Source organism: Capricornis sumatraensis, chromosome 4 (genome assembly GCF_032405125.1).
Source record: "Capricornis sumatraensis isolate serow.1 chromosome 4, serow.2, whole genome shotgun sequence".
Lineage (NCBI taxonomy): Eukaryota > Metazoa > Chordata > Mammalia > Artiodactyla > Bovidae > Capricornis > Capricornis sumatraensis.
In genome coordinates this window covers 68999556-69027240 of record NC_091072.1, presented here as the reverse complement: position 1 = coordinate 69027240, position 27685 = coordinate 68999556, and the positions used below count along the sequence as shown (strand labels likewise).

At 45.5% G+C, this 27685-nt stretch overlaps 1 protein-coding gene across 3 annotated transcripts in view; it reads left to right on the top strand.

Moving 5' to 3' along the window:
* Nucleotides 1-26745, top strand: part of TMCC3 (transmembrane and coiled-coil domain family 3) — a 70772-nt gene extending 44027 nt beyond the window's left edge. For 2 of the 3 annotated variants that reach the window (XM_068970568.1, XM_068970570.1), the window contains exons 2-4: nucleotides 16369-17285; nucleotides 19795-19930; nucleotides 25602-26745. In XM_068970568.1, the coding sequence (XP_068826669.1) occupies nucleotides 16369-17285; nucleotides 19795-19930; nucleotides 25602-25904 (1356 nt within the window). In that variant the 3' untranslated portion in view covers nucleotides 25905-26745. Of the gene's footprint in view, nucleotides 1-14938; nucleotides 15020-16368; nucleotides 17286-19794; nucleotides 19931-25601 lie in introns of those variants that run through there. The other variant, XM_068970569.1, reaches the window with a different exon arrangement.
* The last annotated feature ends 940 nt before the right edge of the window (nucleotides 26746-27685 follow it).

Sequence of the window (27685 nt, the reverse complement as noted above, 5' to 3'; positions counted from 1 at the left end):
AATCATTTAAGATACTGTATGGCATCTGGTCCCATCAATTCATGGGAAATAGATGAGGAAACAGTAGAAACAGTGTCAGACTTTATTATTTTGGGCTCCAAAATCACTGCAGATGGTGACTGCAGCCATGAAATTAAAAGACGCTTACTCCTTGGAAGGAAAGTTATGACCAACCTAGATAGCATTTTCAAAAGCAGAGACATTACTTTGCTGACTAAGGTCCGTCTAGTCAAGGCTATGGTTTTTCCTGGGGTCATGTATGGATGTGAGAGTTGGACTGTGAAGAAGGCTGAGTGCCGAAGAATTGATGCTTTTGAACTGTGGTGTTGGAGAAGACTCTTGAGAGTCCCTTGGACTGCAAGGAGATCCAACCAGTCCATTCTGAAGGAGATCAGCCCTGGGATTTCTTTGGAAGGAATGATGCTAAAGCTGAAACTCCAGAACTTTGGCCACCTCATGCGAAGAGTTGACTCATTGGAAAAGACTCTGATGCTGGGAGGGATTGGGGGCAGGAGGAGAAGAGGACAACGGAGGATGAGATGGCTGGATGGCATCACAGACTTGATGGACGTGAGTCTAAGTGAAGTCCGGGAGATGGTGATGGACAGGGAGGCCTGGTGTGCTGCGATTCATGGGGTCACAAAGAGTCAGACACGACTGAGCAACTGAGCTGAACTGAACCTTTTTAAAAGTTAGATTAAATCACTCATATACTAGGTCATCTGCTTTTGATTGGCATTTTTTAATGTATTTATTTTTTTTATTTTTAATATTTATTTGGCTGCATCAGGTCTTTTTTTTAAATTTTTATTTTTATTTTACTTTATAATACTCTGTTGGTTTTGCCATACACCGCTAACTGGAGGATAATTGCTTTACATATTGTGTTGGTTTCTGCCGGATATCAACATGGATTAGCCATAGGTATACATACTCCCCTCCCTCTTGAACCTCCCTCTCGCCTCCCACCGCATCCTGCCCCTCTGGGTTATCACAGAGCAGCGGATTTGGGCCCCCTGCGTGATTAAACTTCCACTGGCTGTCTGATTTTACATATGGCAATGTGTGTGTTCCAGTCTCCTCTCTCAACGTGGCCCACTTCCCCCACCGTCCCCACAAGTCTGTTCTGTATGTCTGCGTCTCCACCGCGGCCCTGCACAAGGGTTCATCAGTACCATCTTCCTAGATTCCTATATATGAGTTAATACATGATTTTTGTCTTTCTCTTTCTGACTGACTTCACTGTATAATAGGCTCTAGGTTCATCCCTCTTATTAGAACTGAGTCAAATGCTTTCCTTTTTACGGCTGAGTAATATTCTGTTGTGTATAGGCAGCACAACTTCTTCATTCATTTGTTGATGGACATCTAGGTTGCTTCCAGGTCCCAATTATTGTAAAATAGTGCTGCAGTGAGTATTGGGGTGCATGTGTCTTCTTCAATTATGGTTTCTCCAGGGTGTATGTCTAATAGTGGGATTGTTGGGTCATATGGTACTTTTATTGCTAGTTTCTAAAGGAATCTTCAAACTGTTCTCCATAGTGGCTGTATCAGTTTATATTCCCACCAGTAGTGCAAGAGGGATCCCTTTTCTCCACCCCCTCTCCAGCATTTACTATTCGTAGATTTTTTTTTAATGATGGCCATTCTGACTGGTATAAGGTGATACCTCATTGTAGTTTTGATTTATATTTCTTTAATAATGAGTGATGCGGGCATTTTTAAAGAAGTCTTAGCTTTACTATTCAGGCTCATTGACACTCGATCCTTAAGGCACCTCCTGGTGTGAGTTTGACACCCTGCTTGTCGTTTCTCTTCTCTGTGTGCAGCTAGATGCAGACACAAGCAGATTCCATGGGGTGGGGGCAGTGATCAGCTTCTGCTGGAAGAGCCTAGTCATGGCAACAGCAGCACCTTTGCTTTGTGCTTGTTCTGGACTTTTCTGAAGTTCCCGCGGGTTGGGTGTGCGTGTGTGCTCCATCGTGTCCAGCTCTTTGCAACCCCGCAGGCTGTAGCCTGCCAGGCTCCTCTGTGCTTGGGACTTCCCCGCAGGTATTCTGGAATGGGTTGCCATTTCCTCTTCCAGGGGATCTTCCTGACCTAGGGGAGTACCCATTGTGGTACGTTGTGTTTAATAAACGATAGCTTACACTTAGACAGCAGTTATTCTGTATGAGGCCCTGTTCCAAGCAGTTTATAAACATTAATTCATTTAATCCTCACAGTCAGCCTGTGAAGTCGATACCTGTTCCCCCTTTCCAGATGAGGAGCCTGAGGCATAGAGAGAGTAAGTAACTACTTGCCCAAGGGGACACAATTAGTATGGCAGAGCTGGGATATGAACCTACATAGTCCTGTTCTGAATCTCTGCTTCTAAACCACTAATTTATGCCACCACTCTGACACAGTTAAATCTCTGTTTAGGACACGCAGCTTTGGAATCAGGGCTTTCCCCTGAATCTGAGTTGGCTAGTTGCTGCAAGTGTTATAAGTGGCCCTGAAAGGCTGTTGCCTCTGTTTGGAAATACAAACCAAATATAGACTTGGATTCTAAGAAGGGTCATGGTATAGTCTTTATCTTAAAAATCACAATCTACAGTTCATTTCTTTGCAGTTTCCTTCCTCCGAGATTACAAACCAGTAAGTTCCTAGAGGACAGTTGTCTATGAAATGTGACTCTGGTGCTTGTGAACTGCTGTGTTTGTGGGAGAAGGAAGCCCCCTCTGAACTGCTTCTTGGTAGCGCAGCCTTTAATGACTGCAGCATCCACTGGAGCTTTAGCCAGGAGGGGGAGTTGATGCACAAGCTGGCATGTTTCCCTGGCATTGAGAATCATCTTTAATGGTTGAAACAGGAGCAACCTACATTTTTTATTACCCATGGTGTCTTGGGATTTAAGCATACTGTTTTGTCTTACTTATTAAATGTTGGATTCAGAACATCTCCAGTAATTGCCTTGTGGCACCAAGAACTGTCTAAATCCGTCTGTTAGTATTCACCCTTCTGGTTTCTCTACCATACATACTTTTTACTTTGTAACATTTAACAGTAACATAGTGACTTAAGTAAACAAAATCTTAGGGGTTGTAGGGATTATGGGAAACACTTTCATGTCTAGGAAAGTCTGGTATATGCCGTAGGTCTCAGTAGCAGGTGGGAATATTACTAGAGCCCAGTCCTTGAAGCCAACTGGAATGAAAGCTCTTCTACATGCTAGCTTTATGACTTCAGAAAAGTCAGTTCCTTTTCCCATCTGTAAAATGGAAAATAGTTGTTCTGATCTCAGATTCTTGAAAGGAAAAATACAATAATCTATGTGAGGCATTTAGAAAAGTATATGATGCTTCATAAGTTCTTAAGCTGCAGTCAAGATTGCCGGGAGAAATAGCAATAACTTCAGATATGCAGATGACACCACCCTTATGGCAGAAAGTGAAGAGGAACTAAAAAGCCTCTTGATGAAAGTGAAAGAGGAGAGTGAAAAAGTTGGCTTAAAGCTCGACATTCAGAAAACAAAGATCATGGCATCCGGTCCCATCACTTCATGGGAAATAGATGGAGAAACAGTGCAAACAGTGTCAGACTTTATTTTGGGGGGCTCCAAAATCACTGCAGATGGTGACTGCAGCCATGAAATTAAAAGACGCTTACTCCTTGGAAGAAAAGTTATGACCAACCTAGATAGCATATTGAAAAGCAGAGACATTACTTTGCCGACTAAGGTCCGTCTAGTCAAGGCTATGGTTTTTCCTGGGGTCATGTATGGATGTGAGAGTTGGACTGTGAAGAAGGCTGAGCACCAAAGAATTGATCCTTTTGAACTGTGGTGTTGGGAGAAGACTCTTGAGAGTCCCTTAGACTGCAAGGAGATCCAACCAGTCCATTCTGAAGGAGATCAGCCCTGGGATTTCTTTAGAAGGAATGATGCTAAAGCTGAAACTCTGGTACTTTGGCCACCTCATGCGAAGAATTGACTCATTGGAAAAGACTCTGATGCTGGGAGGGATTGGGGGCAGGAGGAGAAGGGGACGACCGAGGATGAGATGGCTGGATGGCATCACTGACTCGATGGACATGAGTCTGAGTGAACTCCAGGAGTTGGTGATGGACAGGAAGGCCTGGCGTGCTGCGATTCATGGGGTCGCAAAGAGTCGGACACGACTGAGCAACTGAACTGAACTGAACTTTTAAAAATAAATTTGAACTATTTTGCCAAGGTTCTGTTCTTTCTTGGACCCTGCTTTTGGCCTTTAATCAAGTCATTTCCTTCTTAGGCTTTGGAGGAAAGAAGGGCTCTTTTATTTTTTTGTTCCAGTTCTATTGAATTGTGACTTCCTAAGGGACAAGGAGCTACAGTCGACATTGGTGTCCCTGGGACATTGGTTCCAGGACCGCCCCCCTCCACCTTGGATACTGAAACTTTTGGGTGCTCAAGCCCCGTGCTCCCCTCTCATTTCTGCCCCTCTTTGCCCTGCATCTTCAGATTCGATCAGCCACAGATTGTGTGGTACTATACTATCAATTGAAAAACTGTGTGCAAGTGGACCTGCCCAGTTAAAATCCACATTGTTCAGGGATCAGCTATAGTCTTGATAATCTTGCTGGCACATTGAATAAATTATTTTTTGAAGGTTTTCATTTAATGCAGTACAAGACTCTTTCCTTACATGCCACCACAAATGATGGATTGAGTTGAGACATGGATATGTTAGGAGCAGACACCTAATTCTCTGTGACAGTTAGGATGGTAACCTCAGGGGAAATGTCACTTAGGAAGAGAGTACACCTCTTGCACATTGTGGGTCTTCAGTCAGTCAGTTCAGTCTCTTAGTCATGTCCGACTCTTTGCGACCCCATGAATTGCAGCACGCCAGGCCTCCCTGTCCATCACCAACTCCCGGAGTTCACTCAGATTCCCGTCCATCGAGTCAGTGATGCCATCCAGCCATCTCATCCTCTGTCGTCGTCCTCTTCTCCTCCTGCCCCCAATCCCTCCCAGCATCAGGGTCTTTTCCAGTGAGTCAGCTCTTCACATGAGGTGGCCAGAGTACTGGAGTTTCAGCTTTAGCATCCAGTCCTTCCAATGAACACCCAGGACTGATCTCCATTAGAATGGACTGGTTGGATCTCCTTGCAGTCCAAGGGACTCTCAAGAGTCTTCTCCAACACCACAGTTCAAAAGCATCAGTTCTTCGGCGCTCAGCTTTCTTCACAGTCTAACTCTCACATCCATACATGACCCCAGGAAAAACCATAGCCTTGACTAGACGGACCTTAGTTGGCAAAGAAATGTCTCTGCTTTTGAAAATGCTATCTAGGTTGGTCATAACTTTTCTTCCAAGGAGTAAGTGTCTTTTAATTTCATGGCTGCAGTCACCATCTACAGTGATTTTGGAGCCCCCAAAAATAAAGTCTGACACTGTTTCCACTGTTTCCCCGTCTATTTCCCATGGAGTGATGGGACAGGGTCTTAGTATCTATCAATTGATAATCGGTCGCCTGTATTCCGCTTGGAGCGTCAAAGAGCCGTGAGACACATTAGTCTCTTGAATATTTGACCTCTTACATGAATCAAGAGCCATTAACAGTCCACAGTCCAGTCTGTCTTGAAGACAGTTCAGCAGCACTTCAGCTGCAGGTTCTTCTTGATCTCGGATGCAAGCAGCTGAGAGGATGTGAGCATGTGGGATGACTGGCTGCCCCAGCTGGCTGTGTGTCAACCATTGATTCACCCAGCAGATAACAAGGTCCTGTTGAAGAAGGAATGTGGGCCAGGACGCAGGTGGCTTAGGAGACATTCCCTCCTCCTCCAGGCTTTAAGATAGCAGGAGAACAGATGTTTCTCCCAAAACATCTGAACAGAACACGCGCTTGCCCAACCTGGAGAGTATGCACCTGAAGGGCGTACTTGTGGGGAGAGTGTAAAGGAGCATGGGGGAGGCTGTGTGAGAGAGACAGTGTTTGGATTAGACCTCAGAAGACACCTTGGGATGGAAATGTGAGAGGTCGTGCTAGGGCGAGGAACCAGTGCATGAAGCATTGAGGAGCCTATTGACCGAGTACAGTGGACACTAAAGGCTTTAGACCTTGGTACACGTGTTGGTTCTGTGTCTTATTAGCTGTAATCACAAATTATGTGATGGCTCCTCACTTCTGGATCTGTGAAGCATGGGTCATGGCCCCTACGTCATGGAGCTGCGGGGATTCAAGTGAGAGTGTGTATCAGGCTTTATCCTCACTTGAGTGCCGGTGCGTGGATGTGCTCACAGTTGCGTTATGGATGAGTCTGCTAGCAGTGTAGGCTGAGAGGACTCTGATCAAGAATTTTAAAGTCTTTGCTAAGGATTTCACACTTTAGGGATCTTGAAGAGTTTTTTGAAAAGGACATGATCTGCTTTATCTTTTAAAAAGGTAATTGTATTAAGTCCAAGGAGGTCAGAGTTTTTATTTTGATTGTCTCATTTGAAGGTCCAACGTGACTTCACAGTCAGATGGTTTTTCCATACTACATAAATAGAAAAATGTTGGTTGAGTGCACTTTTCATGGACATTAAAGTTTTTTTTTTTAAGTAATGTTATTTATAATTTTTGTGAAACCAAAAGCAGCTTTTTATTCCCAATTGCTATTTGGTGATAATAATGCTGGCTTATGTTAGAAAAAATAAAATTGCTCAAAGGAAGTAATTCCCGTATTGCCAAAGGGAAAGAAATGAATATAGATTAGTTTTCCTTTGCTTCCTCAAAATTTAAGTATGTTATTTCTAAGCCATGTCTGATATCTAGTAATGTTCTGATTCATTTAAAACAGAATTATATACTATGCAGATCATCCAGGACCTGTGCCCCTCCTCCAGCATGTGTTATAAGACCAAAACCAAATTAAACCCCTGGCCTGCAGGGAATAATTCAGTTATAAGGCTTAGGTTTCCTTGGGGAAGGTGCTTTAGGGCCTGAGTGTGTTTTCTGGCTCAGTCTTAATATAGTGTCTTTTCAAAGGACTTGGACCAGGTTGTGACACTCCTGTGGCTTTCTCTGGGTGCCCTAGGGAAGGGGGAGAGAGGCGACTGCCAGTGTGTGAGCTCAGTGTTCAACCGCATTCCCCCAGTCACATATGGGAGTGAGAGTCTAGTGTTCATCTCTTGGCAAGATGACATACCCAGATTCATTAAAGTTCACCTACCTCTCTCCACTAAGAGTCAGAATATGATAGGTAGAGTAGCAATAATATCCAAAAGTTAAAAAAAAAAAAAAGGAAAAGCAAATAGACTCATTGACAAATCTAACAGTTACTCTGAATTTGATTCTAAACTTCCTAGTATCCTAGCAAAAAGGGAAACTTGATGGTTGGTGTCTGATAGACACCCCTATCATATTCACTATTATATCTACCTTATGTATTGATCCAAGCAGCTGTACTTTTAAAAAATGTATTTATGTTGGAATATAGTTGATTAGCAATACTGTGTTAGTATCAGGTGTACAGCAGAGTGATTCAGTTATACACATACATGTATCTCTTCTTCTTCGGATTCTTTTCCCATTTAGGTTATTACAGAGTATTGAGCAAGTTCCCTGTGGTATACAGTAAGTCCTTGTTGGTTATCTATTTAATTTTTTTAAGTACTTTATTTGAAAGTTTTTTAAATTGAGTTCATAAGATTATAGAGTAAGATGGGTCCATTGAACCTGTGGTCCAGATATCGATATACAACTAAAGTACCTGAGTTGAAGCTTCCACGGGGGTCACACAGCAACTCAAGAGCAGAGCTGTTATTGTCACCCAGCCTTCTGATCCCCAGTCAAGTGGTTATCTGTTTTAAGTATAGCAGTGATACATATCAATCCAAGACAAATTACTTTCCCTTTCGTGTAGGCCCCTAGGATGAAGAGAGCGCAGACTGCAATGAAAAGTAAGTTGGGTACATACTCAGGCTGCTGCTTTTAAAAACAGGCATTAGGCCAGATGAGATTTCCAAGGATTCTTCCCTCTTGAGAGTAACTTCTGCTGCAGGTCACTGCCCCTGGTGTTAAGTTATCCATCATTGTGTGTCTGAGAGGGAGATGCGTTTCCCTGTCTCACCTTGTTCAGATTGGAGGTGCTGAAAGACACCAGGACACGGCTGGCTTTGTAGTTAGCGTTCAGAAGCTTTGCTGAAGTACGTGGCCCTCCCGAGAACACCCACCCTCTGTGTTTTGAGAAGAGGAGGCAGTGAACAAAGGCTCCAGGAAAAGGAGAAGGCTGGGCCCCAGCCTAGCGGGAGCCAGGCTGTCTGCCCCAGACTGCCACTGGCCACCGCTCTGCTCTGCCTGCTGGCTCAGGACCTTGGCACCTGCCTTCTTCTGAGCTGCCTCTGCTCCCTCAGTTCCTGGGGGTGGGGGGTTCTCCTGCAGCAGAACATGGTCCTCCCCCATCTCCCTCAAAACATAAGTGCTCAGGTCCCTTTCCTGGATCTGTTTTGCTGACAGATGCTGCCCGGAACGGACCGGGAGTAACCATGCTGGGGACAGATCCCTGAATCCCTCCGAAGTTGTTAGGTTGGCACCTGGGGCTTCCCACTCACCCCTTCCCTCCGTTTGTTCTGAGTACAGGAACTGAAAGCCTCAGTGACGTTTATTCTGTGTTAACTGGGGCTTCCTGTTTCCCCGTCTGCAAAGCTCCCCATCCCACGTCTCCCCACGAGAAGGAACTGTGGTGGTTTCTGCTGCACGTTGTGGTGATCAGCCATGTGTACGTGTCTGTCCCCGCCCCCCAGTCTCACCCTCTAGGTCTGCACAGAGCGCCGTGCTGAGCGCCCTGTGCTACACAGCAGCTTCCTGCGAGCGGTCCGTTTTGCACACGGTAGCATATATATATGTCAGTGCTACTCTGAAAAAAAGATACTTTAGAACAAAAGAAACCTAATCAGGAGAAGTCTTAACCTCAGTGAAATAAAGCTTAAAAATCCTTTAAAAAAAAAAAAAAGAAACTGTGAACTCTTCCTAAGAGAAAGCTGAGTTCTTGGTGGAGGTGAGGGGCTCACTTCCCTTTCCTGAGCTTGCCTGTTTTCGAGGTGCACGGGGTCCCCAGAGACTCCCTCCTCTTGTCAGCAGAGATTGGTTTTCATCACCATAGCTTTCCTCTTCTGCTCTTCAAGGCACAGTCTTTTAAAATCTGGCCTCCCCCTCTTTAATTCCTAGATAAATTATAAAGTATACAGTAAATCTTTACCAGATCAGACTAATTTGGTAAGAAATTAGTTTGCATTAATTGAAAGCTCTTTTGAAGAAATAAGTATTTTTCTAGTATATGTAACTCAAAGTAGGTTACCTACCACTGTTGCCTGGTAGAGGCTTAACAAGAAGATAATTATTTCTAATTACAGTATTAAGTGTTTGTAAGTGCTTGAAGATATTTGAAGAATTTATTTTTGAGATCTCTGAACACTTTGCCTAATCTCCCTTACACTGTTAATTAGCAGGATCTGTGAATAAAAGATTGAGCTCTCAAAAGGACATGTATTTCAGCCCCAGTTCCAAATGATCCTTGATTCCAGATTTACTTTACCTGCCAATCAAGAAATAGAACTTTTGACGCTACAGGTTTTCTTTTGTCAGTGATACTGAGAGGAAGAGGTGGGGAGAAATTAAACTTTTATGATACAACTGGTGACTCAATTCCCGTTCTGTACACCGTGAACAGAATGTGCCATTGTTAGATTTGAACTGCGAAAGGAAGTGTTCTTTGTCTGAACAAATTAGAACAAACATTGTCCTAAGACAGTTTACTAATAACATATCCTTTTGGATACCACGTGAGCATCTTTCAGATTTTTCATTTCTAGCATATGGGAGGGGAAGTGGCCTCCTCGAATATAGGTCTTAAATGTTCTGTATAGGTGTCCCCATGGATGTAGTAATTACATCTTGATAAGGATGCTTATTGACCTTCAAAATTATTTTTCCAGTACAGATTGGCTTAGTCGGCAAGAAAAGCAAGTGTTTGAGTCCAGGGTCCAGTGATTGGGTTGGTTGGTTGTTCATTTGCTCAGTTGTGTCCAACTCCATGCGTGCCTACGGACTGCAGCACACCAGGTTTCCCGGTCCTTTGCTATCTCCTGGAGTTTGCTCAAACTCACGTCTCCTGAGTCGGTGATGCCATCCAACCATCTCATCCTCTGTTGCCACCTCCTCCTGTCCTCAATCTCTCGCAGCATCAGGGTCTTTTCCAATGAGTCTAATCTTCGCATCAGGTGGCCAAAGTACTGGAGCTTCAGCATCAATCCTTTCAATGAATATTCAGGGTTGATTTCCTTTAGAATTGACTGGTTTGATCTCCTTGCAATCTACGGGACTCTCAAGAGTCTTCTCCAGCACCACAATTTATGTGTTTGTATATTATTCTGTTCATACATTTGTGAAGAATATATGAATATATAAACAAATTTAGCGTAATGCCTGATTCGTAATAAGAGCCCTCCATCATGATTGTCAGGGAAACAGGCTCTGGAGACAGACGGCCTGGATTTCAGTCCTAGTTCTGCTGTTTACTAGGCAATTTGCTTCTCAGCATCCAGGTTTCTCATTTGTAAAAGGGTAATAACAGTAGAACCGGTCTCAGCGTTTTTAGCCAATAAGATATGGTATGTATCACTAGCATGGTATTTTTCCTCCCGGGCATGTAGCAGGATTGAAGTTAGGTAGGGCCAGTGCATCGAGTTCAGGAAGCCCAGGAGACTTCTGGGGAAGGCTGCAGGAGCCAGGGGACGGTTCACCGAGTACCCTGCCCCGCCATGGCCTCCAGCAGCATTCCTGAGGCAGGGCCTCCTCCACAGCCCGGGTCCCTCAGCGGACTCACAGCAGGCTTGTTAGCATGCATGAGAGAGAGACCTTTCCCTTTTTCTTAAGCCCCTAGAATTTTGATGTTGGTTGTTACGCCAGCAAAGCCTAGCACATTCTGACCAGCACACCAGAGAAACAGCCCCGATGCTACACCGAAAGCTAGATTCTGGCTGAAATGAGTAATAGTACAGAGTGTCAGCCGTGTTGGCTTGGACACCTCGGCCACGGAGACCCTGAGAACCTTTGGATCCCGAACCTGCAGCTCCCTTATGAGTGTGTCTGTAAAACCACCCTTGTGTGTGCTCTGAAATACGCCAGGCCCCGGGCAGTGGCCGCCTGTTTGCAGGACCTGGCCCTTTCCTAATATGGCCGAGCTCAGGCAGCTTTTCTGCGAGTAGAGGTTCATCGTATTTGGCCTTGGGACTAAGGTGCTGGTTGTTATTTGTTGCCCTGGCTCTGACCTCTCTGCCCCTGCAGCTTTTGGCCCCCCTGTGACCCTAGAGACTCAGGCTCTCTTGCCTCAAGTCCATGCTGGTCTGCGTCCACGGGAGCCCACACTCTGCCTTCCAGTCCTCTTGGTTTGGATCATGTGCCTCTGCTTGGCTATGCTGCTCCTTTTGTTCATGTCTCTCTGAGCTTTAGGGGGTACACATGAGATGTCCTGGGGAACAGCCCTCTTTTGAAGCCTGAACAATGTGTTTGAGCAACACTGGTAATGACTGAGATGTGCCTGGCATCCCAGTGAGGAAGGTGAGCTCCCAGGGGTAATTGTGCTGGAGGCTTGGGTTGGAGCAGAGATGATTCAGTGTCAGGTTTTGACGTGTGTCCAGGGCTTAAAGCTTTTCGTTAGCCTTTGTTCCAGAACACTGAGGAGACAGTGGACATGTTACTGCTGCCTGAAGGAAAACATTATGAGGAATGGCTTTTCACTAGAATGCTGGCGGACTGCTTTCATGTAAGGTAATAATAGACAGATCACTCCAAGAGAACTGAAGCTTAGCAGTCATTTTTAAAACCAGCGTCTTTTCTACCAAAATGGTAATTCAGGTTCCTTGTTTTTTAAAGATTGGAAAATACAGAAGCATCATAAAAAGAATGACTCCTCATAACCCCACAGGACAAAGAAAACCACTGTTAGTTAGCACTTTGGAGCTTGTTTTTCTTTTAGTTTTACATAGGTACGTTTGTAAATAACATAGGGATGATAAACAATAGGGCATCTTATTGAAACCAAAATGGTTAATTTCTGTGCCGGGAAGTCTTTTAAGTGCTTCATGCGAATTAGCTCATTTATTCCTCACAACTCTTCAAAGAATCACTGTCTCCGTTTTACAGAAGAGGAAGCTGAAGCACAGAGAGGCTAAGTCATTTTTCCAGGGCCACACAGCTCACAAGAACGGTGCCAAGGTGGGAACCAAAGCAGTCTGTCTTTCAAGTCCAGGGTTTTGACTATCCCATGTTGCCCTCTCACAGTCAAGATAGCTTGGAGGACGCGTCAGGGAGTTTTGAAGTGTTGGCTCTGAGTTGTCTGGTTCTGTCTCCTCATTCTATAGATCAGGAAATCAAAGACCACACAGGTGATTAGATACAGCTGAGAACACACAGCTGGTGAATGCCAGTGCCAGCATCGGAGCGCATGTGCCCTGACCCACCTGGTCCCCAAGCTCATTGGCTCTGGGCCAGCTGTGGACCTTAATCCTCCTCCCTGGAACCCAGCCCCGAAACAGCTGCGTTTGTACCATGACCTCACTGCCAAGTCTGATATGGTAGCTGGAGGACTCACTCAGCTTTCTTCCAGCCGGTACCTGCAGCCCCAGCTTGAGGTCAGGGATTGTATGGGTTTGCTGACTCTTAATTATCTCGCAGAGCCTGGGCTATAAAAGGCTGAGGGCTGCAGCCCAGCACAAGTTTCAGCTCTCCACCCTCATCAGAAGTTTCTACGATTGGTGAGCCAGCAGAAAGAGTCATTCATTGAGCTTTAGACAGGGTTGCTATCCTCCACCTGAACTCTCAAGGATGTGCCAGGCATTGTTGTAACTTTAAAGTGAGCCAGAAGTCAGCCAGCCGTCCGAGTGCAAACATTCCTGTGTACGCGGCCAGCCGGGGCCAGCATTTGTGAGGGAACCAGGCCGGTCCTCTGAGACACCAGAGCTGGATAGGCAGCTGCTGTGGGGCTGAGAATTACAGGAAGAGGAGCAGGTGATGACTTCTTGCTGTGTTTGGTAAGGTAAGGATTAAGAGCCCCTGTATCCTCCAAGGTGTGGTGGACTTCTTAACAGGGACTGTCAAGGAGGGTTTTGTTTTCTTTAAAAAAAAAAAAAAAAAAACTTAATCTGCTTTTATCTGAGTGACAGGAGCCTTCGTTCTTATGACTCCCACGATGTGGAGCAAAAACAACAAGCGGACCACATGATATATTGGCCAGAACGAATGTGTGCTGTTAGGAGCGAGGCTCATGGTTACCTCTGGAGGGAGGATGATGTCGTTGTGACTGATGGGGGCACAGGGGAGCTTGTGTTAGTGTGTGTGTGTGTTTTGTTTTTTCTTTTAAACTGAGTCCTGGTTACACTAAGTTTAGAGTTTGTGAAAATTCAAGTTTTATTCTTTTCAAATACACTCTTTTCTGTGTGTAAATTAAGCTTAAAGTTTAGAAGTCCTTGTTTTTATTTGTGCTTCATGTTGCACGTTGATACTTAGAAAAATCTGATCAGTTGAAGCAGGTTGAAATGATGTAGAAATTACTACCTAGGTATTAAGAAAACGTCTTTACCTGAAATTGTTGGTCTGTCTAGACAGAACTTCTAAGGCCATTTTTCTTTTCTCTTCAAATGTATCTTATAGCTTTATTTACTTATTTATTGGCTGAACTGGCTGTTTGTTGGGGTACACAAGCTCAGTGGTTGTAGCCCAGGGGCTTGGTTACCCCATGGTATGTGGGGTCTTATTTCCCTGACCAGGGATTGAACCTGTGTCCCTTGCATTGCAAAGTTGGTTCTTAGCCACCAGGGAAGTCCCTTCAAATATATCTTAAATCAGGGGTCCCCATCCTTTTTGGCACTAGGGACCGGTTTTATGGAAGAGGATAGAGGACACTTTCCAGGCCTGGGGTGGGGGTAGGGGATGGCTTCAGGATGATTCAAACCCATTACATTTATTACATTTATTGTGCACTTTAATTGTATTGTTATTATTATTATATCAGCTCTACCTCAGGTCATCAGGCATTAGATCCTGGAGGTTGGGTACCCCTGTCTTAAATGACTTCAGTGTAGATTCTTCCGGAATAAAGAATGAGGTCACTTTAGTTCAGCAAACTCGTAAGTGACAGCCTCTTGTGAAGTACGGACAGAGCTTGCTCTAGAGCTGGGGGCAGTTGCGACACCACCTTTTCCCTGGAGGAGTGGGTGAGTGCTCAGAGGCGGAGTAAAGTGAAGCAAGAGCACTGTGGAGGGTCGCAGGGAGGACAGGCAGCTTTCTGACAGGACTAGGAAAAGCTTCAGAGGAAAAAAGTGGCATTTGAAATGGATTATAAAGAATATACTGAATTTTGATAAGCAGAAGTGGGCATGTAGCTGCCATTGAAAATACTGTGCATATGAGGAAATCCATAGAAAATGTATGCACATTCTGGGAACTTTGGTTTATATGGTTCACTTAAGATGATTGGCATTCATCAGGTGCATAGTGGAGGCCTGACGGATAAGCTGGGCCCTTAACAGTGGCCAGGTTGTATTAAATAAATTGAAAGGCATGAGAGAGGCATAGAGATTTTCTCAGAAGTAGAGCAGCATGATCGGATGGGCTATCTTAAGTGAAACTGAATTTCTAACCTCGCAGTTATACTGTTATTAACTCTGTCTGCCCAAAGTAAATATTTCCTCAGCTTAGTGCATCCTTTGTGTGTAATTTGAGCCTATTCCTGTGTGGATCCATGGGGTGAGCCATAGGTGCTTGGCTTCCTTGAACTTCCTGTGGTCATCTCTTCAGGGCTTGAAGGTGATCATTATGTGCCTTCTTTAGTTCCTACACCCATCCTTCTGCCTTGACCAGGTGCAGTCACCATTCCTTTATCCTTTTCTATAGTCTTATAGTGATCTGGCATTTAATTCCTTCCAGCCTTTCCCATGTGATGCTCATCTGCCAAAGAAAGCAACCAGGATCTCTTACAGCCAAGTCGTGTGTGGAGAGAGGGGGCCAAGAAGTAAGTTAAGAAACTTTTTTTAAGTTGTGAAGGAGGCCCACTGACCCACTGACCTGGGATTGTGTCCCCCTGGGCTACTGGGCTCCCTCCATGGAGAAAGCACTGGGTAGGGTTTTGCACATGGCAGAGTGTTGATGCTAAGTATTGGAAACGGTCCACATTTGAGCCTGGGTCACTTGTCAGTATGAGGTCTGTTATTGTCAAAGCAGTTTTCAGCTGTGTCAGCCTCTTCTCCCGTTTTAAAAAAAAAGCTAACGTGAGCTGAACATTGTCTTGATTCCCATGCCATCTCCCAAGACTCCTAAGTCATTCTTCTAATCAAAAGATTGTCAGCTATACAAGTAAGGTACTTCAGTTTAGAGCCTAAGGATTTTTGTTCAGAGATTGTGTTCAGATGCTATCAAGACCTCTGTTTAGTCTCTGGGGACAAGAGTGTCCTGACGTGTGAAGAGGACCAGAGGTAGGGTGTGTTGGATTCGAATCCTGGCTCTTTAAGTCTGTTTCTACGTGTTATATGGATGTAACAAGTTCTTTGCCTGGTGTGATGGTGAGGCCCAGACAAGACCAGCCCTGTGATCATCCAATGCCTGCCATGTGCATCCCACTTGCCTGTCCCTTTTAGAGCAGGATCTAGTGATGCAGTTCTTTTCCCCTGGTGGCCCTGGAGGGAGAAAGCTGTTTCACATAGTATTGTCACTGTTGTTGTTTCTAATCATTTTGGTTGTGGTTTGGGTTATTTGTTTCCACATCTAAACATTGCTGTTGTATTACTCAGTTACTCTTGTACCATATTATTCTATCACATCTGTTTCAGGGTTCCGTTAAGAAAATGATTCTTGTGTTGACGAATGTACCTACTGGAACTTTGCTTTCTTTTTTATTTTTATTTTTCTGTCCTTCTGTTAAATGATTGAGTTCTGAATTGAGTGCATTTCCCACAATGGTGAAGTGAAATTCACTGTGAATGGGACACGGCAGGCATTCCACTTACCTGGGCACTTTGGGAAACCATGAGGACTGATAACATCACTGATTGATGGATTTTCTACCCTGGCAACAAATCTATCTAATCAGACAGAGACTAAAACTATCTAATCAGACAGAACATTGGATATCCTGGTGGAGCTGAATCTCATCATCCCTGTACATGAGTGCAGGAAGGAGTTGGGTTGTCCTTCATTCAACTTGAGAGGATAGAAAGGAGTTTTTACCTGGCGAATACTTGCAGTTTGAAAATCTGGGGCATAAAGTATGTCTGTTGTTGTGTGTACAGGGTCGGTCACAGTGACCCTCTCTTGGACTTCCAGTCTAATAGTGCTTCCCGCCCCCCTACCCGCTGTCTCCTCCAGGTAGAACGTCATGACATGAATACCCTAAGCCTGCCCCTGAACATCCGCAGAGGCGGGTCAGACACCAACCTCAACTTCGATGTACCGGATGGCATCCTGGACTTCCACAAGGTCAAACTCAATGCGGACAGCCTGAGACAGAAAATCCTCAAGGTCACAGAGCAGATAAAAATCGAGCAAACGTCCCGTGATGGGAACGTGGCAGAGTATTTGAAGCTGGTCAGCAGCGCGGACAAGCAGCAGGCTGGCCGCATCAAGCAGGTGTTCGAGAAGAAGAACCAGAAGTCGGCTCACTCCATCGCCCAGCTGCAGAAGAAGTTAGATCAGTACCACCGGAAGCTCCGGGAGCTCGAGCAGAACGGGGCCCTCCGGAGCGCCAAGGACACTGCCAAGGACCAGCTGAAGGATATCCCGCCCTCTCTGAAGGATGCCCAGGCCAAGTCCCGCACTGCCCCCCACAGCCTGGAGAGCAGCAAGTCGGGCATGCCCGGGGTGTCCCTCACCCCACCCGTGTTTGTCTTCAACAAGTCCAGAGAGTTCGCCAACTTGATCCGGAATAAGTTCGGCAGCGCTGACAACATTGCCCACCTGAAGAACTCCTTGGAGGAGTTCCGGCCCGAGGCCAGCGCCAGGGCCTACGGGGGCAGCGCCACCATCGTGAACAAGCCCAAATACGGCAGCGACGACGAGTGCTCGAGCGGCACGTCCGGCTCCGCCGACAGCAATGGGAACCAGTCGTTCGCGGCTGGGGGCTCGGGCGCCCTGGACGGCCCAAGCAAACTCACGGCCATCCTGGAGGAGCTCCGGGAGATCAAGGACACCCAGGCGCAGCTGGCTGAGGACATCGAGGCCCTCAAGGTGCAGTTCAAGAGGGAGTACGGCTTCATCTCTCAGACGCTGCAAGAGGAGAGATACAGGTATTTCAGGCTCTGCTCTTAGGAGCGTGAGTTTTTAAGGTTGGAGAGATTGTTTGAAAGTGATATGCTAATGGTTGTATTTTTGTTTTTAATGTGAATGTGGGTCAAAAGGCATTTAGGAACCGAGAGTTCCTTCCGTACTTTGCAATTCTAAATATTGTAATTTGTGACTTGAAGCCCGACAGCTTAGAGAAAGACGTTATGCATGTGGGTCTGTTAAAATGTCACCATATAGGCAATGACTCACATGCATATTGAGCTCCTGATTCGGTAGACAGTTGTTACAAGATCTCAGTATACTAATTTCAAGATCTGTATTTGGTTTCCCCCCGTAATAACTGTCAAGTAAAAAAACAAATTCATGGTCCAGCAAGGTAACTTTTATTTGGTACATAAATCTCAAAGTCTTTACATAATGTATTTTTTTTGTGAGATTACATTTTGCTTATTAATAAACCTTCACCCTAAATGAAAACCTTTCAAACGGAATATTAAAAATTCAAATCTTGTGGATTTATATTAGCTAATTTTTAAATTCAAGTGTTATATATGGCTGGCTTTTTGGTGCCTCTAGCTTAAAAAGTGTACATGCCCAAATATGAAGTGATTTTCCACCATTTTCCCAGTAAAAATATCCCCCCATCAGGTTTTTTTGTCAAGTGAGGTTAACTTCTAAAAATATAGATGAAACAGTGAATGCCTGTTACATATTATAAGATTTAAATTTTAAATTTAGTTTACATGTTGTTTTATATCTGATATATGAATTTATATGAGTGTTAATTTAGAGATGTGGCTTTTTCAGCTATTTTATGAAACAATTTTTTTTTTTAAACTGTGTACATCTTTGGCTTTGGATTCTTTGTCACATAAGAACTATTTTTGAGTCACAGGTTTTCTAAATAATATTGACTTTAATTACACTCAGGTAGTTTGGGATGCACCTCCGTTTGGGTCCAAATTTTATTTCAAGTCACAAATATCCATTCAGACAGTTCTGGTTCTCATGTTGTTGCATAGTTATGTCTGTGGTCCTCCTGGTTTAGTCTCTCACTACATTGCTTACCTTAGGAGAGCTTTGTTTTTGATCTTTATTTTATATTGGAGAATAGCTGATTTATGATGTGTGAGTTTCAGGAGTACAGCAAAGTGATTGTTGTACGTATATATGTGTCTGTTCTTTTTCAGCTTCTTTCCCCAGTTAGGCTTTTGCAGAGTATTGCGTAGAGTTCCCTGTGCCATACAGTAGGTCCTTATTACCTATTTTATACATAGCAGTGTGTCCATGTTAGTATCAGACTTCTAATTTATCCCTTCCCTCCCCTTTCCCTTTGACAATCACCAATTTGTTTTCTAAGTCTCTGAGTCTGTTTCTGGTTTTTAAATAAGTTCATTTGTGTCTTTGTTTTAAAGATTCCGCAGATAAGCGATCTCACACGCTGTTTGTCTCTGTCTGACTTATTTCACTGAGTGTGATAACCTCTAGGTCCATCCGTGCTCCTGCGAATGTCAGCATGTCGTTCTTTCTTCATGGTTGAGTAGCATTCCATTGTCAGTGTGTACCACGTCTTCTTTATTCATTCATCTGTTAAGAGGTCTTTAAAAGGCTTGCTTACAAACACCCAACACTGAGCAGCTACAGGGTCCTACCTGAGAGTGATCATTAAATCTGTGTTAAAGTGTTAAATGATTTTTTCAAGTGACCTATATGAAGTGTCTAAAACTGGCATTACTCAAAAAGTCATCCAGGCTAATGCATTTTCCCCAAATAGTGCTTCCTGTTTCAAAATAAATATTATATAAGTTTTCAGATATAAGACAAAATTCCCCTTCTCTGAGGGGACTGGGCATTGGGAATAAGAATCTTTGTGCTTCTTTAGATTTGAACTTTTCGAACTGCCACCTGTTAAGCCATCTTGAATTTGTAACAAGCTGAATTTTTTTTTATTGGCACTTAAGAACTAAGACCTGTATTCACCATCACCGTGTACACTGGGAAATCAGTGGAATTGGCTCCCACATAGAAACTGGTCCTTTCTTTATAGCCTCTCTGGTGCATGAGAGCTATGGCGGTGAGCCACCAGGCACTGAGGGGTCACAAGAGGGAGAGGCACCAGCATGCCAGTGGGTCCTCGCCTTGAGCAGGCTTCTTGCCAGCCCCGTCTCCTGACCAGCCCAAATGAGGAGCCGATGGGGTCTGCCCTGTTGTCCCCACAGCCAGCAAGGTGCTGGTGTGGTGTGCGTAGAAAAACCCAGTTTGGTTTGCATGAACCCTCAGTAGTGAGGACAGAGTTAAGACTTCAGAGACCAGTCCTTTCTGGAGCTAGAGTTCAGCGTTATCCAAAAGCATGTCCCCTACAGCCAGATGTACTCTTGGAAGCTCAGTCTGCCTGGATGAGCACAAGCCACAGGGCAGTGGTGACAGCAGGCACAAAGGATGTCATTCTCTAAGTGCTGTCTGTACACTTTTGAAACATCGTGCTCAGAATCGATTCATCTCTTTACAAAGGTACGAGCGACTGGAGGACCAGCTCCATGACCTCACGGACCTGCATCAGCACGAGACGGCCAACCTGAAGCAGGAGCTAGCCAGCATCGAGGAGAAGGTGGCCTACCAAGCCCACGAGCGCTCGCGGGACATCCAGGTACCTTCCCCCCAACCACCAGAGCCCATGCGGGCTCTTCCTTGCTGTTCATTCATTTAACAAACCAAGCTCTCGCGGGCTCTTACCGCCGTTCATTCATTTAACCAACCGATACATTACATGCAAGCCTGTAAGAATTTCTGGCATGAGGGGCAAACATTTAATCTTTACCCTGTTGACCCCAGTAGCTCCTGTTATAGACTTTAAGCTATAGTCTGTTTGCTTTCTGCCTAAATTAGTTAACAATTATTTTTTATCTATCCCCAAGCCTATCACCTATACTCTACTTTCCCCACCATCACCACATTTTTACAAATTTTAAAACATGAGACGAACCTTGCCTCCAACATTCTTGCTTAGGTGAGAAATCAAGAGGAACACAGCTGGCAGTGGGCTCAAGACAACATGAGCGAGGGCCAAGTTACATGACTGTAGGCTCTGAAAGCCTCAGAAATTCAGGGGTGCGGTGCCCAGCAAGCTATGGACTTGTGGGGCAGGGGGCCACAGAGTGATCAGACCCTGGATTTCAATCCCAGCTGTTTACCAGCTACCTGGTCCTGAGCAAGCTTTAAGTCTCTTTGCTCATCTGTAAAATAATAGCTTTCGTATTTGTGGGAATTTCAAGCACTTGAGTACATGCTCTGTGGCAGGCACTGGCGAAGCATTTGAGATGTCTGTCTGCCCATTTGTTTCTGTTTGTGATAGCTCCGATTACTCTCCCCATTTCTCAGATGTAGAGACCAAGGCCCAGAGACCTTGTTCAAGGTCTTACAAGTAGTCCTTGAGTAATGAATCTGAATTGAAGTCCTGGAGAAGGTGGGTTTTGAAGGCGTGGATGGGATCCCAGTGGATGGAGGAAAATGGATCAGTATAAACAAAGGTGTGTTCTAGTGATAATGTGAGACTGATGCTGTCATGGTGCTTCCCTGGTGGCTCAGACGGTGAAGAACCCGCCTGCAACACAGGAGACCTGGGTTCAATCCCTGGCTCAGGAAGGCCCCTAGAGGAAGAAATAGCAACCCACTCCAGTATTCTTGCCTGGGAAATCCCGTGGACAGAGGAGCCTGATGGGCTACAGTCCATAGGATCGCAAAAGAGTCAGACACAGCTGAGCAAGTGAACAACAACGCTGTAGTGAAGCGGCCCTAGGGTTCTTGAGCTCCTTTTTGGGGGTTCCAGAAGGCCTCCTTCCCCTGCACCCCCAGTTTTTATTCAGATATAATTTTCATACAACTGTATTAAAGTATACAACATAATGATTTCATATGTGTACATATTGCAAAAATATCACTACAGTAAATTAATATTCATCACCTCACATAGTTACAAATTTGTTCTCTTGTGATGAGAGCTTTGAAGGTCTACTCTGAGCAACTTTCAAATGGAGGGAGGTGGGAGGGGGGTTCATGTTTGGGAACACATGTAAGAATTAAAGATTTTAAAATTAAAAAATATATATATATATATACAATACAACATTGTTAACTATAGTGACCAAGCTGTACATTGCATTCCCCGGGGTTTATTCATCTTATAACTGAAAGTTTGTGCTTTTGACCCTCTTCACCCATTTTGCCTCCCTTCCCCTGTTAGATTCTACAGTGTTTGCTGTCTGACTCATTTCACTTAGCGTTAATACCCGTTAGGTCCTTCTGTGCTGTAAATGGCATTGCTCTCTTCTTCCTCGTGGCTGCATAGTATGCCTGTGTGTGTATGGGTACCACATTTTCTTTACTGATCCATCAGTGGACACTTGAGTTGTTGCCATGGATTGGCTATTGTCAGTAATGCTATAATAAATGTGAGGGTGTGAATTTCTCTTCTAGATGGTAATGTCATGCCCTTCCAGTATATACTCAGAAGTGGGATTTGTGGATCATATGGTAATTCTCATTGTAATTTTTTGAGGAACCTCTATGCTGTTTTCCACAGTGGCTGCAGTGATTTACATTCCCATAGATTGCCTTTTTTAAGAAAAGAAAGAGTACTATCCAAGTCATGCTCAGCTTCAGTTTTACAAATGTTCTTTGTAGGCGTGGTTATTTTCTCCAACCCCACTTCACAAGGGGCTGAAACACAGATTTCTCCCACAGTGTGTGAGTTTCAGCTGTCCCGAGTTTCAGCTGTCCATGTTTTGTTCCTTCCTGTCAAGGGCTGAGCCTGTGCTAATGCCAGTTGTCTGCTTGGACGATGCTGGGAGCCAAAGAAAGCATCAGCCTTGTTTGCCTCTGAGGACCTTGGTGCAGAAGACACCAAGCGGATTTCTGCTCTGGGCTAGGAGACTGAACTTTACTGCTGACTGGTGTAAAAGATGTGAACCCGTTTAAATGTGACATGTTGCCAGGCAAACAGCACAGTCTGTTTTATTAGAGCATGCTGTTTAGCATACATCTGGGATTCCACTGGCTTATATCTAAATACTATATATGGTTTGCTTCTTTAGGGGATTGTTTGGGTTTATATTGTTACTCTTTTTTTAAAGAAATATACTTTAGAGATGAAAGGGGTAAGATAAGGGCGGGGGTGAACTTCAGAGAGAGCTTAAAAATTCAGAAGATTTCATTTTACCGTTTTCTAGTTTTACCTGTAGCCCAGAAGTGCAAAGGGGATGTCCGTGCGAGTGACTGGAGGGCCTTTCTTGTTAGAATCTTGCCCCTGTCATTTCCTGTGTGACCCTGCACAAGTCAGTGCTGTGCCTCAGCTTCCTCATCTGTAAAATGGAAATATTAACGAGCTCTGCCTCGGAAGTCTGTCAGAAGGATTAAATGGGATAAGATAGATAAAATACTGAAATCTTTACCTGACACATTATCAGACAAAAAACAGATGCTGGTCAGTTTTCTATTTAGTATGTATGAGTAGCTATATTTCTTGGGGCTTTGGTGACTGGGCCTGCTCAGCTTCCTCTTGTTTCTTCTGTGCTTATAGGCAGGGTTATACAAGGTGATGGAGTAGTATAGATGAGGGTAATTGTTGCCTGTTACGCTACAAAGCTTTTCTTGCTGTTTTAAAGAGCAAGAAAGAGTTTTTTAAATCCTGAATTCGAAATGAAAAGTTTAAAGACAATCGTGTCCTTTGTCCTTATCCCCAGTAAGTGTAGTACTTATTTTGGCCCACTATTTAATTTCTTAGTGGGTGCTGTGACAAAATTCCTTACAGCTGACTGCTTAATTTTCTTGACCTTTTCTTTTGGTTAAAAATTTGACAGAAGTTCTAAGGCAGTTTCTAGAGTCAATCTATTCTGTATATGTAAATCATCTCCCCAATCACAGGTGAACGCATTTACCTAAAATGGTGATCTTTTGTCCCGTTCCATCACTAGTTCCATGCCATGCCTAAAACAGAGGTTGCTGTCTGTGGACCTAAGCATTTGAAAAGAATACATGATTTGGGGGGCCCTTTGCCTGTTGCTGTAGAAAGTCAGCATTGTTTAGACTGTGAGGATCCGAAGAAGTTTTACCTTCTTTGTTTGTAGCCTGTATGATGAGAGTTACTATAGTAACAGAGAACCCTTGGCCCATAGCGTATGTTCACAAAAAGGAAAGTAAATCAATGTTGGCACCATTATGCTTGTTTAAAATCTGAGAACATGACTGGATTTTAATTGAGCAAACATATATTGGGAAATGAGTTAGAAAATAGGCTGGTGAACCAGACTGGGTCATGGTACTGCCTCCACCTAGGTCTTTTTCTCCTGGGAGGTGTATGTTTCTTCCCCTTTTCAAGCCTCGTGTCCCCTTACTGGCATTCGGTCTCTGGAGTGTGCAGCCAGCTTGTGCCTGCTGCCGGAGGTATGCACAGCACAGAGCAGGTCTGGTCCCCTGGTTAGCGGGGAGGCCCGGAGAAGGGCTTGACAGTCTGGTGGGTCCAGGAAGGCTTCCCTCAGGATGTGACCATCAACATGGGGCCCGAAAGATGGAGCCGGGTGGTGTGTGGGGAGGCAGACCTTTTGGGCAGAGCACGGCGCATGTGCAAAGGCCCTGAACGTGGTCCTTTCCAGCACTTTATAAAGCCAGGATGGCCAGAACACAGTGAAGGTGGGGAGGAAGCGGGCTACTCTGGTAAGCTTGGCAGGAGAGAGTGGCTGGGCCTGGGCCACGTTAAAGATTTAAAAGGTTCTACGAGAAAGAGCCATACCAGAGACACATCTTTCAGAGATCACCTGGGCTGCTGTGTGGAAAGTGGATTCATGAGGGTGAGGATGGAGAGGATGTGCAGAGAAACGAGTGTAAAGTTATTGCAGGCAGAGACCCTGGTGGTTTAGGTGGGGGGTTTACTGTGGGAGGGGAGAGGAATGGACCAGTTAAGATAAATACCAGACGTTGTGTGGGTGGGGCTGGATCAGGGAATGCCCCTCATGCTTCTCATATGAGAATGTGGCTCACCAAGTGCTGTTTTCTGAGAAAAGGAACTGGAGGGGAAACAGGGTTGATGGCAAGAGTGAGGGTGGTGAGGACATGTATACAGAACTGGCCACATTGCATCTGAGGTGCTTCTGAGAAGCTCTGACGGAGATGTCAGGGCCTCCCTGGTGGCTCAATGGTGAGGAACCTGCCTGCCAGTGCAGGAGATGCAAGAGACGTGGGTTCAGTCCCTGGGTCGGGAAGATCCCCTGGAGAAGGAAATTGCACCCCACTCCAGTATTCTTGCCCAGGAAATCCCATGCACAGAGGAGCTTGGTGAGTTACAGCCTGTGGGGTCACAAAAGAGTCAGACACAACTTAGTGAGTGAACAGCAGCACTGATGGAAATGTCAGGGGCTCATGTAGACACACAGCTCGGTCTCAGAAGAGACAGCTGGGCTGGAGGTGAACCTGGTGTACAAGTAATGAAAGCTTGGCGGGGCCGAGACCTAGGCAGAAGGCGTGGCCTCGGGCAGGGCTCTGGGGACGCGGCGCTCAGAGAGCATCCACGGGAGCCCCGCGTCCACGGCCCTGTCTCTCCCGCTGTCCTCCACTGCTCAGCAGCGGATGCGCAGACTCTGACCAGTGGCGTGAGGACCAGCCATTGGAGATGCCACGTCCTCCATTGCTGGAGGTAGTCCTGTGTCGCAAAACGGGACCCCACCCCCTCCTCTGGTTTGTCCCTGAGGGTTTCACCAGATGCCAGTATTTTATGCACTTTATTCTAAATACAGGCAGAGTCAAAATACCTAACCGTGGCACTTCCCTGGGGATCCAGTGGTTAAGACCCTGTGCCTCCAGTGTAGGGCATGGGTTCAATCCCTGGTCAGGGAACTAAGATCCCACATACTGTGCAGTGTAGCCAAAAACCAAAATACCTGCCCATAAATTCCTTATTCATGGTATTTCATGGTTGTAGATACATGCTCATTCTATCCATGAATAGCAGGATAAGGCGAGCCCTGGGATTCTTGTCTGACAGCTCTGTCTGTCATCACCACCATTGTCATCATCAGCATCGGTGTGAAGCTGCCCCAGCAGCAGCGTCCTGAGCAGGGTGGCCCTCTGTAGGTCCTGGTCAGCGTCGGTGTGAAGCTGTCCCAGCACCAGCGTCCTGAGTGGGGCAGCCCTGTGCACGTCCTGGTCAGCGTCGGTGTGAAGCTGCCCCAGCAGCAGCGTCCTGAGCGGGGAGGCCCTGTGCACGTCCTGGCTCACGCTCCCATGTTGCCCTGACAGCGTTTGATCCTCGCTCTCCCTCTCGCCCACAGGAAGCCCTGGAGTCCTGTCAGACTCGCATCTCAAAGCTGGAGCTCCACCAGCAGGAGCAGCAAGCCCTGCAGACGGACACGGTGAACGCCAAAGTCCTGCTGGGCAAGTGCATCAATGTCGTCCTCGCCTTCATGACCGTCATCTTGGTGTGCGTGTCCACCATCGCCAAGTTCATCTCGCCCATGATGAAAAGCCGCTTCCACATCCTCGGCACCTTCTTCGCTGTGACTCTCTTTGCGATATTTTGTAAAAACTGGGACCACATTCTCTGTGCCATAGAAAGGATAATAATACCAAGATGAAGTCTCCGGTTCCTGTCCTCACATCCTTTCAAGTTTTTATTTTAAAGAAAACTTTGTGCATACTACCAAACTTTAAAATGCACATTTGTGCCGACGGACAAATACAAGGACTGGGGCTGTGTGTTGTAAATAACTACAGTTCTCATCATTCGGTGGCACTCGCCAGCTGGATCCCTGTGCGTGGTTCTGTGAATCTGTTTCCAGGCTCTCCCCACCTTGCTCACTGCCTTAATCAGTCCTGGTCTCCTGCCCACCTGCCCAGCTCAGCACGGTCAGCCTCTGGTTGCCAAGCATGCGGTGTAATCAGTGACCCAGAAGAAGAGAGATTTTCAGTCTCTCTTAAGTCTCTGTCAATATTGAGCTTCACCGTTGCTAGGGTTACATTTCCCCTCGAGTCTTGTAAGCAGTGAAGATGTGGCAGGACTTGGGGAGGGGAAGACGCTCAGACGGTGACCCTGTGAGCCTGTGGGGCCTGTGACAGCACAGTAGATCCCGTGTAATCTGTCCCACTGTCCGCTGCTGACCGTCGGTCCCCCGTGTGCCCAGTGTCCACCATGGCCAACTGTGTGTGACTATCACATGGGAATCTTGCAGTTCACCTGTTAGTCCATCAAGAGTCAACCTAGGCATTCCATTGCTCTTAAATGGTGAGACGTGAGGATTTCTGAACGGGTCTTGCCTTCTTACACCCAGGGAGCCATAGTCCTGATTCCACCTTCACTGACTGTTGAACACACCACCTTCCAGGCATATAGAGATGCTCCCCAGTCCCTCTTCAAACTGTGTCTTTAATTGAGGTCCGGAAAGCACTGTATCTGTGTTCCAGCAAATTTTCACTGTGATCAGCCCCTCTCAGGATGTGTTTCATTTTCTGTGATTCATTTTATTCAGTCTGTGACGGCTGGCAAAGTGTACTCAGTAAATAAAAAAGGCTGCTCACGTTTCGAGTTGTTTTTTTTTCTCTCTCTCTTCAAGAAAGGATAGCAGGATCATACTTTCTAAAGCTAAAGTGCCCTGAAGTGGGAACACGGGAAAAAGGGAAGAAAATAGAATATGTGGTTTAAGGCGGTGGCATTTAGACCAGTGGGTGCAGGTGACCTGCGTGAAGACTGAGAGGGTCCTTGGCAGACCCTGAAAGACCTGCAAGAATAAAATAGATTAGATTCGGTGTCGAGCCAAGGTTGCCCTCTGTCTCTTAGGATAAGTTCTAAGGGAGTAGATGGAGTGGTCACCCTCTGCTGAGGTGGGAGCATGCAGAAGTCAACATCTTTGGCCAATTTGGGGGATGTCATTTGCTCTCTTGAGCCAAGATGATACTGTCTTTTAAATCTGTTTCTCTGTCACAAAAAAGAAGCTCTAGAAGACGTTAATGGAAACTGGTTCATCCCCTCCTCCCACCAGCTGTTTTGTTATCTGAAGACAAAAAGGAGAGTGTTAGTGTATGTTATCTTCCAGAAAACATCAGATGACCTGGATTTAAATTTTAAGTGCAATATTTTTGCAAATAGGGCTTCCCTGGTGGCTCAGCAGAAAGGAATCTGCCTGCAGTACAGGAGTTGCAGGAGATGCAGGTTTGATCCCTGGGTCAGGAAGAACCCCTGGAGAAGGGCATGGCAACCCACCCCAGTATTCTCTCCTGGAGAATCCCATGGACAGAGAAGCCTGGCGGACTACAGTCCATAGGATTGCAAAGAATCGGACACAACTGAAGTGACTTTGCATGCACGCACGCTCTTAGGAAAATCTTCAAAAATGTGGCATAGGCCACGGTTTGAGAGATC